The sequence below is a fragment of the Protopterus annectens genome, chromosome 3.part0 (genome assembly GCF_019279795.1).
Source record: "Protopterus annectens isolate FY-2018-M chromosome 3.part0, PAN1.0, whole genome shotgun sequence".
Taxonomy (NCBI): domain Eukaryota; kingdom Metazoa; phylum Chordata; order Ceratodontiformes; family Protopteridae; genus Protopterus; species Protopterus annectens.
The window spans coordinates 490,848,537-490,863,222 of NC_056731.1; the positions used below are offsets into that span (position 1 = coordinate 490,848,537).

Sequence of the window (14,686 nt, forward strand, 5' to 3'; positions counted from 1 at the left end):
CTGGAGTGCTGGTCCTTTCTGTTGTACAGCTGGTTATTGGGTCTGGTGCTAGGCTATCTTGGTCCTGCGGAAAAACCTGTTGGGGTGTCATGGACCTGTTGGTCCACTGACTGGGTCCTTGGTGTTGTCTATTCTGTTTGAGTTTGGAGGATTTCAGTGAAGTGTTAGAAGGTGCTTTGCATATAAATCATCCTGTATGTCTCTCCTTCTGCAGTTTTATCTTTTTTATTTTGGTCTCAAATGATCTGACTTTGTTGATTTCATGAAATGTGTCCAGTTTGCTAGATTCCAAGTTGCAGGTTTCTTCAGCTAGTCTCAGGGTCTCTGTGGATTTACCTTGTTGGCTATGGTTATGTCTGAGAAGGATTCCAACAAGTTTGAGCCCTGCTTCTTTAAGGGTGGTGTTCCACTCTTTTTTTTTTTTTTTTTAATTCTTCCACTCATTTATTAAGGAGTCTTCAGTGTTCCTCCAGATGGGACATTTATGCAGCTGTAGTCCCCTCGGTACTTTATTATTTTGGAGGCTGATATTTAGGTATGTCTCTTCCCATTGGAGGCATTTTAGGTTCTTCAGGCTGTTTTCTATTTGTTTAAAATGGTCTTCCTCAGAGTGTCTGTTTTGCTTCTGTGGACTTGTGTGGTCGTGGGTTTCTCTGTGTTCTTCAACCATGATCAATTTGGGTGCCCTCAGATGATCCTTGAAACATGACACTTCCATTTTATCAGGTAGGGGTGGACTTGCATTAGTACAAATCCAGTTACTACATGAACTACTCTTCTATTACCTTGAAAAACTTCCAGGACTCTACTACCCACTGTATTCAGTACAACCACTAACGTTTAGTTTTAAAGTTAATCCCCAAAAGCAGTCCACAAGGTCGATACTCCATCACTCTAACCCTGCTGATATAAGAAGGCAGCTAGCTACATGAAATGGTGGTTACAACATTTCCATACATTTCTTATAAATTTTTTTATATATACTCTCCTTCAATATGATTGATTTTACAATTAAGAACCTGGGGTATGCATCAAGATGCTCCACCTTAGTACTCTGCTACACACAGCTCTCCATTTAGTCCCTTTTAATCCTGTTTTGGCTAGACTGCTAGTAAGACCTCATCAGCGGAAGCGTATGGAAGTCTTACCCACTCACCATCTCCTTTGGCATTTTCTATTAATAAATCCTCCCGGATTCCCCCACCCAAACATTGAGGAGCCTGACCCCTGCATTACATAATTTATAGACTATAAGTTTTAAATTTGGAATTTTGGCCATACTAGATTCCAACAAGCTACCTAAAAGTGAACCACGTGGTCAGCTGTTTAACTATGACAGCAGACCCCACAGAAAGCATGGCTTTTGGTACAAAATAAACATGCTATAGTGCTGATTCACCTCCATGGACTTGTGCGTAGTTTAAGTTACTGCATTTACTTGTGCGTACTTTAAGTTACTGCATTTACTATGTAACTATAAGTGTCCCAGCACTTCTGCATGGACTAAGTGATAAGCTCAATCCACACATTTTGAAGATCCTTACCGTAAGCACAATAATAGCTTGTTCAATCACAGGAAATGCATAAAAATCTATGTTGAACTTTATACACACATACACACACACACACACACACACACACACACACACATCCAAACTAATCCAACTTCACTGAGCTATAAATATGAATATAAATAAACTTTATCAACTGTACATTTTTGAAATAATTATCCAGATACACATGTGGTGTGGGCTACCTTAGCATTCCCAAGGCCGATTTTGGGGCTTATAATCAATTCCACAACTCGCCTCATTCTTGTCTTGTCTACAAGACCACCATGGCAAATTAAATCCTTCCATTGCCCAACTCGTAAAATCACAGCTTACTCTGTCAAATGCTTTCTCTGCATCAAGACCCACCAATAACAGTGGTATTTTCTAACATTCTGCTTCCATCTGATCATCATTTTTCTATTAATGTTGTCAAATGTTTGCCCCCCCCCGCAAAACCACACTGGACCATATCTATCAATTTTGGCATTACCTTTGCCATTCTTTTAGTCATTATAGACATACTGAAATGGGCCTATGTGAAGCTTAGTCTGATGGATCTTTACCATCTTTAGGTACTACAAACACCACAGCTTTTTTTCTTTATCACTTTCTTCCCTCCTAGCTTCCAAACTTCCACTGGAAAACCATCTATTCCGCAAGACATTCCTGTAGATTCATTATACACCAATTTTTACCTCATCTCCTCCTATCTTGTTAGTTGTTGAGCTTCATCTGCCTCGGTCCTTGGCATATTTAAGTCTTCAATAAATATTTCCATTTGCACTTTTTCTTGATTTTCCATTTCTCTGCTTTATATAAATTTTCATAAAATTTCCAAACTATATCTAATTCCTCTACAAGGATCTCTGGTTATTTTTTTCTTTATAGCCTCCCTACGTTTGGCAACATCCCTTTCTACTTTCCTTTCCATAAGTCACTGTGCCAAAAGTTTTCATGCTCTCGTGTTTTTATCAAAAAACAGTTGCTTAAAAGCAATTTTTCTAAACTTATATATATTATCCAGGTACTCCCACATTTTCTATCACTCTGAAATTGCGCCTCTTATTCTGAGAGATTCTTCATTTTTTTTTGGTCAGCATCTCTTAATAATTACTAATTCATTGCCAGATCTCTTTTTCTTTTATTTCTACCCTATCTTTAAACTCCTCTTTCATTTTATCCCATTTACCAGCTATAATTTCTGGAGTACTTTCCACTATCCATAATAACTCCCTGATAATTTCTACTACCCATTCCTTAAATTCTTCTCTTTTTAACAGGTACGTGGGAAAGTGCCAGTGTCTCATCTTTACTTCATTACCCTGCATTTTTATCTAGGCAATTACAGATATATGATCTGAAATAGCTATTAGATGTGTGCCAAAGTTCTCAGCTAATGCATGTTCCTGTGAAATGATTTCTGTCTAAGTCCAGTTACTGTACCTTGGTGAATAATATGTAATTTCTGTCAGAGTTCCTACTACTGAATTCATGTCTTTCATATAAGCATCTTCATAAATTTCTGCAGAAATATATATATATATATATATATATATATATATATATATATATATATATATATATTTTTTTTTTTTTTAAATATTTCTCTTCTTTGCCCTCCAGATACATCCTCATGGTTGCAAATCAAATTCCAGTCCCCATCTAGAAATAATATTCCCTGCTTAAAGCTGCTTTCTCCCAAAATGTTTTTAAATTCCATAACAGTAGTTTTAAGTGGAATATAAATATATGCTAGCATAAGTCTCATCCCATGCCAACAGCCCCTTATTATCACAAATCTGCCATTATTATCTTTTTTGCCCTCTTCTATCAGTACTGGCGCTCCTCTACAAATTAATGCAAGTACTCTTTTCCTTTGTCCCTTATATCCCTTCTTTACCAAATTTATATGCTCAGTTTTTTCCAAATGTGTCTCATGTAGCATTGCTATTTGCATTCTTATTCTTCTGGGTTTTCTCGGATAGGGGTTGCCACAGCAGATCACCTGTCCATTCATGACTGGCAGTAGAGTTTTACGGTGTCTAGTTGCCAGCTCATTACCCAACCTTCCACCGAAGGCACACACACGCAAGCACTCATGCCTACAGCCAATTTAGAGTGTCCAAACCACTTACAGCATGTCTTTGGGATGTAGGAGGAAACCGGAGCACCTAGAGGAAACCCATGCGACCACAGGGTGGACATGCAGACTTTGCACAGAAGGCACCTGAGCCAAGGATCGAACCGGAGAATCTCTTGCTGTGAGGCGACAACGCTAACTGCTGCACCACCGTGGCCGCTCTGCTATCTGCATTCTGCATTTCTTAATATAATTATTCTTTCCTTTTTGTCTATACCTGTGAGACCATTCACATTCCAAGATAATATGGAAACGGTTGTCATTACACTGAAAAGTCATTATTTTCACCTATTATATATGGAACTTTTTACTTGTCTATTTCCAGCTTTTGTGATACATGCACCAATTAATGTTTGGCAGGCTAATCCTTTACAGTTTTTTATTCTTAGCAACACTGGAACCCATGTCACATTTTACAAGACTTTTTATCTTAATAAAAAAAAAAACACGCCCTATAACCTGTAAATACAAACCTACATAACTATGTACATCTTCAAATAATGAAGTTTAACCCTCCTAATAGGAATATGTGTGCCAAATAGCCGCTGACACAGGTCCTAATTAAATTGAGGTTATCTATGTTAAGATGCATGTTATTGGCAGTGAGTCTACTTACATTAACTGGTGTCTGTTCTTTATTTATCTTTATCCATCCCACCAGTGTAAACATAACAAGCATGCTTTCAGAAATCATTAACTTTGAGCCTTAAAAAAAACAGTGTTGTCTTTTTATTACTCTATTATCAGCTTGTCTCCATGGAAATATAAGAGAAAAAAGAAAAATGTAGTCATCTGCTGCAGCCTAAAAGACAAGCTGAAACATTTATTGCTAGAGGAAAAACTTTTCATTACATTTAGTGATCTCATATTTACTTGTTTCGACTTGAAATTTGTTATTAGATTAAGCCAAAGGTCTTAATCCTGACATTCCTTCTGTAACAACTCGAGAAACCTCGGTGGTCTCCCATTGAAAGCAATGGCATATTCTAACAGTAGTTTCAGAGAAAGAAACCCCCAAAGGGGAATCAGAAACTGAGCTCTGGTCCAAGTATGAATCAGAAATCTGAGTAAAAAAAATATATCCATCCCTGCATCTTCCTGTTCAGATTCAGAATCTTGAATTTGTTCAGGAAAAGAGGAATCCCTCTACTTTTACTGCGTTTACAAGGAGGAATAGCCAGAATTAAACCCAGAGCCACATCCATTAAACTACTCCTAGCCAAAGAAATTTGAAGAGCAGATTGACAGGTAAAAATGGGGCCATCCTTGTTACTAATGACAGCAGCTGCTTCCCCAGGAATGGGCACAGCATTCTGACACAACAGGGAAAACCTTCCCTGTTTCCTCTCCCAGAACCAACAGTGGCATGTCCTCCTGTTGGCCAAGGAGATGCCACCCAAGTAGAAAAGGGTGCCAGGAGACAGGCCTTAAAAATAAACTCTTAGCCCTGAGAGGGTGGGTCTGTCACCCAAGATCATCTGAAGCATATATTCTGTGATCTCACCAAATGTGGTGTCCTCAGGAGGGGGCAGGAAGGAACTCTTTCTGTTATCTGAATCAAGAAATTAAGTGCACTTCTGATAACGTCAGCAGTTTTGAAAGATATTAGATACTTCACTCTGCCACAGTTTTGTTTGTTTTTTTATTTTTGTGGTAGTATAAAATGTAGAACAACGTTTACATCTGGTACAGCTTTCCAATCATACCTCTCAACCTAGAAACCTCAAAAATCTGGACAAAGGCCCATTTTACCAAAAGGGATGACTACACTTTTGACACTGAACTTGAGGCCATGGCTTTGACACCAGGCATCTGTCTCAGTGAGGCCCTTTTATAGGATGTCCACATCGATAGGAGTTTTGATTATGGCTCCTAGTTTGCAGTCATCTGCGAACTTCGTTAGGCAAAGACCTTCTGTGTTAGCCTGTACTTCAGAGAAGTATATACCAAACAGGAGAGGACTCAGGTCTGAGCCCTGTGGCACTCCACTTGTCACTGGACTGAAGTTGGATTTGGAGTCTGCTACGTTCACAGCGTGGGTTCTGTCAGTCAGCCAGTCGGCAACCCATCTTGTGACATAGGGAGTTATACCTAGTTTAGTGAGCATTTATAATTCTAGAGTGGGGGATGGTGTCAAAAGCCTTGGTGAGATCTAGATAGGCTGTGTGAACCACCCTACCCTCATCTACGGCTTTGTTGACCACTTTAAAAAAGTCTATCAGGTTTAGGAGACATGATCTGCCTTTTACAAACCCGAACTGGGTGGGGTCCATAGTTTGGAGATTACCACGGTCATTGTTTATAAGTTCCATGATGATGTTTTCCATAGCCTTGCAGACCAGGCTCATCAGGCTAATGGGGCAGTAGTTCCCGGGGTCCATGGTGGCTCCCTCTTTGTGGAGTGGGATAACTGTCACTGTGCACCATTCAGTGGGCACAAAGCCTGAGGTGAGGCTATGATTGAACATGGTACTTAGGTGGGGTGCCAGTTCGTTCCAAATAGCAAGAGTTCAGTAATATTTTTTAACAAACAAAAATAAAACAAATATTCAGGTAATTTTAGCCTTCATGTTTACTTATTGAAAAGAGTGTGTAATACCTTGTTAGAAAAATATACCTCCAGTATATCCCAGTCCAAGCCAACATACAGAACCTTACAGCCTGTCCACCCATACTACTCCTGTAACTTCACACATATACATACTCTGTCTTGCTAGATCTGACCTTTCCTTCCATTCAACCTCTATTTTTACTGAAGTATCAGTAATTCTTATTTAGTTCAACAGTCTTGTATTCAGCTAATCATACAGGCAATTCTTTTTGTTTTCCAAAAGTTTCATCTGAGTCAACACTTTGCCATTCATAAACAATGGTTCAAAATTTCCAGGAATGTCTGGCTAAATTTCAGTCTCCTCAGTTCACATTCTTGTAGCACAACTACAAAATCCAAAGTTTCAATACCAACTCAGAGTAATCATGTTCCACAAATAGTTTCTATCTGGTTCCCACCACTTCTACAGTATTTTTTTTGTAAATACGATTATATCAAATTAATGTTTGTTTCCTATACTTTCCTCTTGAATTGAGTTGCAGGCCCCCTACCCCCCCGACACCTTTCCCTTTTCACATTTGGCACATTCATTCTCATAGAACAGGAGCTGCATAATACCAGGGTGGGCAAGAGCCATATGGCCCATTTGTTCCTGCCCAAAAACCAACATCAAGCCTCATTTCCCTAATAAGAATTTGGCAGTAGAGAATGGGCCAGCTTGGTGGTACTATGGGGTGCCCAACCCTCTTGCCTCTGGGAACAGCCCCCTCAGCCTTGATGGCTTGATGCCTGTGTGTGACAGTTTTTCCACAGCTACAGAATGCACTATAGTAGCACAAGATTTTTCTGGCTTGAGGTTCCACTGGGTGAACATCAAGAGCTCCTACTAGGTGTCACCTGTGTGCTGAGTCACAGCCACCTCCCCTCCCCCTGCATGACAGTGGTTATTCATTCCCATCTCCCTCATCAGCTCCTAAAGGCACCAGGATGCCAATCAAACCTGGGTTGCTTGTGTCGTGGTCACAGCTTTATTCCTCTGCACCACACAGCTGCCTCTCAGTCACTCAAAAAATTATTTTCAAACACCGTCCGCTCTGCCATCTTTTTGTTTTCACATATTCCATGAAACACATTCTTTCCAATCTTCCATGCAGCCTTAAATTTATTTCTTTTTTGCTTTGTCCTCCATTCCAATTAAATACTACCTTATCGGCTCCAGTGACTTTACTGTACAAGGTTCAAACATCATATCCTTCAGAAAATGCATGCCAAAATCCTGTTATTCCTGGTATGAGTTTCACACATCTGCCACAAGGCTAATTCAACAGCTCTGCAATGATCGTGCAGATACTCCAATTCATAAGCCAGGACAACTCAAAAGAAATTCATGAAAACGTCAAACAACCCAGTTAAGTTCAGAAACTCAGTCCACATGGACTACCTGCAGTCTCAACAACATTAAATTTTAACACTTTTTTTCAGGTTCTCTACCATCAGAACACACAACATTATGGTAATACTATAGCATCTCGTGCAAACTTTTCCTTCATAATATCTGGGCTTCACAACACCAGCAATGTGTGATGACATCAGCATTAACTTAAAAAACTGAAAACAAAAAAAAGGATATCAGGATTTAAAGAAGCCATTCAGAAATTTGTGGCACCCTAATATTTTGCCCCTCAAAACGGGAAATACCAAGGAATTCGGTACATTTAAGAGGTACGTTTCCAATACTGTTTTGTGGTGGCTACCATATCTGTGCTGTAGCAAAACACTAGAACATAACCATTCCGAGAAGTGCATAACAAGCTTATATTTTTGTTTACTTCAGAGCTAATCAATGTGTTTTATGCACTACAAAAGTTTAACTCCATTATACTCTTCCTATTGACTATCTGATTGCAAATCAACAACATTTCAGGGCAGTTATATTTTATATTATACTAAGCAAGCAGAATACTTTCCATTTTACATGCTTTCACAACATACATTTACTTTTAAAAAAAAGTTGGTCACCTGGTTCAGTTGAACAAAGTTCAAAGGATACACACTCTTCACTGGTCCTGAGGGGCACAGTACATCAAGCATTTCAGACAGAATGTGGAGCTGTAACAAAACAAAACCTGATTAAAGAAACATATCTGCAACTGCAAGTCTTTTTCTCTAAGACAACACAGAGGGGTGGCAGGATATAGATAAAGCCTGGTACTGTACTGAAATTACACATACAAGTAGAACATGGTCTTTGAATAGTGCCAGGACAAACTGTAGATGGTGAAAGAAAAACATTCAAGTCCACAGTAAATGAATGCTACATATTCCCCAGATCAGACCAGATCTTTCTTGATTAATGGTTCATTTCTTAGACAAGTTGCATGCTAGACAAACAAGGACCCAAAATGAACTAAATAGAGTACAGCCATCAGCTGATAGGTGCCACACAAGTTCAGCTCTGAAAAAGAATGTCTCATGTGAAAATATCTCAACTAAAAATGCTGCCTCACCTAGATCTATTCAGATGTTGCATATTGTCTTATCTAAATAAGAGTAGTTTTTACTACATGTGCATAAAGGAAACGTCACAGTATAAATCATGTCTTCTTGACCCTGACCTAAGGAAAAGCTGCACCGTCACCAGTCTGAATGGCCACAGAGAACAGAACATTAACATTTCATTTACTTAGAATGAATTTTAAATAGCTCGCTCAGCCAGGTGAGTTCTAAGCTGCATCTGGTAGGAGTTTTTTTTCTATAGTTTTGATTCCCATTGTCTGCTACCCATAATCACTCCTACCATTAGTCACTCCATTCACTCAATCTTGTGATGACAGCCAATAACAGGAGTATACATCTAGGCAGCAATCAGTGTTCTACTGTCATAGCCTACATTTTCACCAGCAGGTGGCGTACATACATGCTCACACGTACAGGCGCTGATACGCCTTCATCTCCATAGTATTATGCATTCTCCATAAACACCACTACATTCCACATGACTTCTGCTACTCCAGCTAGGAAAATTCAAGCACAACTCCTTGACCCATATATTGTGTGCTATATTCCTGCTTCATCTCAGGAGTCAGTGTCAGGACAGAACAGACTGCTAATTTATTTATTTATTTTATTTTATTTTACATTTGTTAACCGGGCTAGTCTAACTGGATATATTTCCATTTTCAGTAGAGGCCCGGGGAGAAAAGCTCCACATAGAGATAAAAACAGTTACATAGTATGCAAAAAATGAGCAGAAATAAAATGAGGTGGGAATATACAAAAATACAGTGTAACATCATAGGATTCAACATTCTCAAAATAAAAGTGGAAACTTATTTCACATTATTTTATATTTAGGATATAAAAAAGAAAGTAAAAAAGAAAAGATATTCAAAACGAAAAGAGTGAGTAGATCAGTTAAATTTATAAACTGTCAGTAATAAGAAATGACCCCGAAGGAGGAGAAGGATATTAGAGAGGTAACTCCTATAAAGTGATGGTAGTATAACTTAGATGTAAGAAGAAGGTAAAAGGAGAGGGAGAGGGAAGAGTAGAGGAAATTTGTGGGAGTTAGAGTTTTAGTCGGGGTTAAAGCAAGGACATAACCAGTGATTTTTAAGGTAAATTCTAAGTTTTTGTTTGAACAGAACAGGAGTTGGAATCAAGGTAAGTTCAATAGGAAGTCGATTCCAGTGTTTACCAATGGCATTGGAGAAAAGGGAGTCACCAGCAAGGTTGTTGGATTTAGTTAAAGTTACTAGGAGTTTGCTAGAGGAGCGAAGTGAATTCAGGTTAGAGTAAGGGGTAAAAAGTTTGGAAAGTGCAGGTGTGTTATTAGGTTGATAGAAAGCTCTTTGGACAAAGGAAAGTTGGGAAAGAAGCAACATATTTTCTAATTCCAGCCAGTGAAGTTGCTGTAGGTTCAGACAGTGGTGAGTTCTGAATTGATTACCAGTCACAAATCTAGCAATACTATTATATGTGTTAGCCAGTTTAGAGAGATTGTTTTTCTTCAGGTTAGTGTAAATTGGTGAGGCATAGAGAAGAGTTGAAATAAGGTGAGAGTGGGCAAGAGTAACTTTGGCTGTCGGGGTTAAGAATGTTTTAATTCTGTAAAGGGAGCCTAATTTTCTGTTTACAGTTTTAATGGTATTATTTATGTGACAATCATAGGTAAGGTTGTTGTCAATCATGACACCTAGCAGTTTGGTAGTAGAGTCGGCTGATATGAGGGTGCCATTAATAGATAAGATAGAGAAGTCTAATGTGGGGACCTAGTAGTAGGTTTAAAGAGGAGGAGTTTTGTTTTTTTAGCATTTAAAAGTAGGCAGCGTTTTAAGAACCATGCTTCTACTGTGTGGAATACATTTTGAGTAATAGTTTGAAGCTCTGGAATGGTTTTAGCTGAGCAAATAAGAGTAGAGTCATCAGCATATTGTATACATGTAGCTTGGGGAATAGCTACTTGTAGGTCATTTATAAAAAGGGAGAATAGGAGAGGTCCAAGAATAGAGCCTTGTGGGACACCAAGAGAAATTGGGAGAAGAGAGGAGAGTTTGTTATCCCAGAGGACTGCCTGTTTCCTGTTAGTGAGATAGGAAGTAAACCATTGGATAGCCTTTGGTTCTAAAGCAAGAGATTCCAGGATTTTTATGAGGAGGGGGTGGTTGACCATGTCAAAGGCTTTGGACAGGTCAATAAAGAGTGCTGAAGATAGAATATTATTATTGCGGTTTGTGTTTATACAGTCAGTAAAGGAAAGGAGAGCAGTGGTAGTACTATGAAAAGGCCTAAAGCCGTGTTGACAGGGAGTTAGAATGTTAATCAAATTTGGGTTGTACTCAGGGTTTATACATCTATGTCACATGCTCACCCTGCATCACAGAATTTGACAAGTCAAATCCAGGAAGCCATATATTTAAATACATTGTTCTAAATTAAATCTGCATAAGATATCTAAAAGAGACTGGAAATGTTATCACTCCACAGATAAGTCCATGTGACTTTCTTGTAGTGGCATTAGGAACCCAATGCCTACTGAACCTGTATACATTGCTTTACAATGCAATGCAAAAGTCTGGAATTACATCTGGAAGGACAGCCACACTTTTGTACAATGTACTGGCCTAAAATCAGCTGTAAAAACATAGTGAAGCCAATGCAGCAATCCAAAGCAAAAAGCAGAAAGCATTTACTTTCATGTAGTTAGGTGCACTAGGCCACAAGGTCCACCACATTCAGCCACAACTTTGTTACAAAAGCTATAAACAAAGTAATGAAAATAGTTACAGAACAATGACTAACAATGACTTCAGCACTAAGGTAGACTGTCTCACAGCCAAACAATGATTTATTTTATTTTATTTTAGATTACTGGGGCAGTACACTGATCACAATACACCATTAGATATTTGCAGGCACGGCTCGGGTGAAGAAATTCACAAAAAAATAAAACAGAACAAATTCACATCGTAATCACAGAAGGTATACAATTGGATCCCATACAGAACACAGACACCCATATGGCCGACGTTCAGAATATCGACAATGGGGAAATGCTATCTCCCAATAGTGCGGAATGGAAAAATGTCCACTCTTGTACTGTAGTGCGATCTCGGAGTTGGTATATTAAAGGTACGGGGGGTGTAGGGGGCGTAGCCCCCCTCCTAGCACAAAAAAGGAAATTTTATTTTCCTTTTTTGTGAAGTTCTGGCGCTGTCGATATTGTGAGTGTCGAACATATGGCGTCAGCCATATGGATGATGGTGTTTTGGGCTGTCAGTGTTCTGTAGGTGATTGAGCTCTGAATGCAGGGAAAGAGGAGACTTCTTTTAGGTGAGTGGGGAAGGGGGGAAGGATTACCAGAGTAATACAGGTTTAGGCATTTCCTGATATAATGACAAACACAATTATAGAATGTAAACAGTCAAGTTTAATATTTATCCAGGGACTGAGTAACAGCAGAATAAAGCAATAAGCAATGCTGATACTGGTGCCCTTGGGGTCCATAAAACTGTTACAGATTGTGTACTTAGGGTTAGGCTTAATAAATGACAGAACGGGTCTAATTCATCTCACTAAAGGCTCACATAACATAACAATAGAACAGTATAAGTTAAAGATGTATAGATTCCGCGGTGGTGCAGTGGCAGCGTTGTTGCTTCACAGCAAGAGGTTCTCCCGTTCGATTCTCAGCTAGTGTGTGCGGAGTGCCTTCTGTGTGGAGTCTGCATGTCCTCCTTGCGGGTCGAGTGGCGTTCCGAAAGACATGCGTGAATGGGCGTGCCTTCGTTGAAGGTTGGGCGTCGAGCTGGCAACTCGGCAATGTGAAAATCTACTGCCAATCATTAGTGGACCGGAGTTCCGCTGCGGCAACCACTAACTGGGAAAAGCCGAAAGACAACAACAAGAACATATGTTAAAGATGTATATGCTTTGGACTAAAAATTACTTGTATCAGTGGTATTGAATATATTATGGGAACTTAATGTCCATCATCTGTACCCTACATTGCCTGAGGTTTGCCTGATTATCTCCAGGATGTAAAAATCAATGAAACTACAATCCTTGGGGTGGGGAGGGGGGTTAACTACTCAAACACTGGATAAACTACTCAGCATGAAATAAATATGTCCAAATATTAACTGAGTTAAACAAGACAACTTGGAACAAACAGCATAAAATCCAGCAAGGGCCAGCAATATCACAGGCATCATATTATCAGATATACCATTTTTCTATTCCCCACCAATTTCTATTCCCTACCAATGTTTACATGTTCTACAACGAGCACACACATCATCATCATCTTTTGCCTAAATGTAAATCAGACTCATTCATAAACACTGCAAACTTCTTAGGCTTTACACTGGAAACTATGATGCCGTTAATTATATAACTGAAAATAGACTGGGATACTTTCCACTGTGGCTGAAATAATTCTGCTCAGGACACAGTGAGTTCTACAATACTGTTATTTATGCATTAATAAAACATTACCTATAAAACATGAATATGCAAGTAAATCATCATCAACCCCCATTCCCTCATTTTCTATGGTTTTGTGGTATCGCATCAACTGCTGTCATTTTACTCTCTTACTTACTATGACAGGCATGCCGACCATTTTCCTGTCTTGATTCTACAATCCATCTGTCTTTTAGCTGGATGTCCTTGCCTTCTGTTGCCTTCTTCCTGTCTTTTCTAATTCTGTTCTACCAAATCAACTGCTTTCCTGCATGTGACCAAGCAACCGTTTTCTATTCTTCTTAACCTTCTCCGTAATTGGAGCGACTCTGCCTTCTATTCTGATGCCCTCATTTCTTCATCTGTCTCAAAGTGTACATCCTACTGTCTCATAACTTCATTTCTATCAGCTCAGGCTTCCTCTGCTGCTCTCTCTTCACTGCCCAGGTGTCTGTGCCATGCAGAATCACTGACCACGTCACTGTTTTGTACCCCCTTACTTCTTATCTTCTTTAGTATCTTTCTCACACATTCTACACCTGATACTTTGTGTCACTTGGCTGCAGCACCTCCCTAGCTTTGACCTCCTCATTCAGACTTCCCTTCTTCTCAACCACACCTGATAATTACAGTGGTAAATATCCCCACTGATTTTGTACACTGGTACTAAAATGCTTATTCTGTAGTCATCTGGGAAGCTAAAAAAAACTTTTATAGAATCCAAAAATCAATAACAATTTAACAGGTAAAAAAGACTACCTAGCTTTCAAAAATTACATTATATACAACAGTAAGTATAATAAATATATAATATAATATAATAATATATAATATAATAAATAAGTATAATAAATAATATTCAGAAACTACTTACTTTTCTAATCTATGTACTCAGCTCAGCCTCAAATGCTGAAAGTGGTAAAAAGGATTCTATAATTACAGCAAAAAACTAAATGGGAGATGGGAGATTGTGAATGCAATATTTTATTTAATAATCCAATGCTCATCAAGCCCTAGGACATAGTAAATATGCTTGTAAAATATGCAGCAAAACTTCATAACATGTACAGTAGTATATCAGAGTACTACAGACACAAGGGGAGACCATTTATCCAACTACAGACATGCTATAGGTAGGCCAGAGTAATATTAAAAATGCAAGATCTTCGAACTTTGTGGCATACAAGGATAAAGTCCTGAGTGCAATCCCAATTGTCCCAATTCAGATAGCTGTTCAAGTGCTGGAAGATGTGTGTAGGGGATGGTGGAAGTCAGTAGGTAGCACTGGCTCACCCATCCTTGGGAATGGGAGTAACGCTTTCCTGATCAGCTAATTTGCACCTTTTCAAATGGAGAACTACAGATCATAAACGTCTTTGGCATAGGCTTGACTCTCTCAAGCCAGTGAAAATAGACCTCACAAGCATCTGTGTAGGAGTACACACATTGCAGGAGGGTGCTGCAGGTCCCTAAAGTGAA

At 39.0% G+C, this 14,686-nt stretch overlaps 1 protein-coding gene across 1 annotated transcript in view; it reads right to left on the reverse strand.

Annotated features, from left to right (window-relative positions):
- The window catches only part of GLB1 (galactosidase beta 1), a 1,256,403-nt gene that overhangs the window by 435,815 nt on the left and 805,902 nt on the right, over positions 1-14,686 (reverse strand). Inside the window, exon 12 of the mRNA XM_044064915.1 lies at positions 8,264-8,353. Coding sequence (XP_043920850.1) covers positions 8,264-8,353 — 90 coding nt within the window. The remainder of the gene's footprint in view (positions 1-8,263; positions 8,354-14,686) is intronic.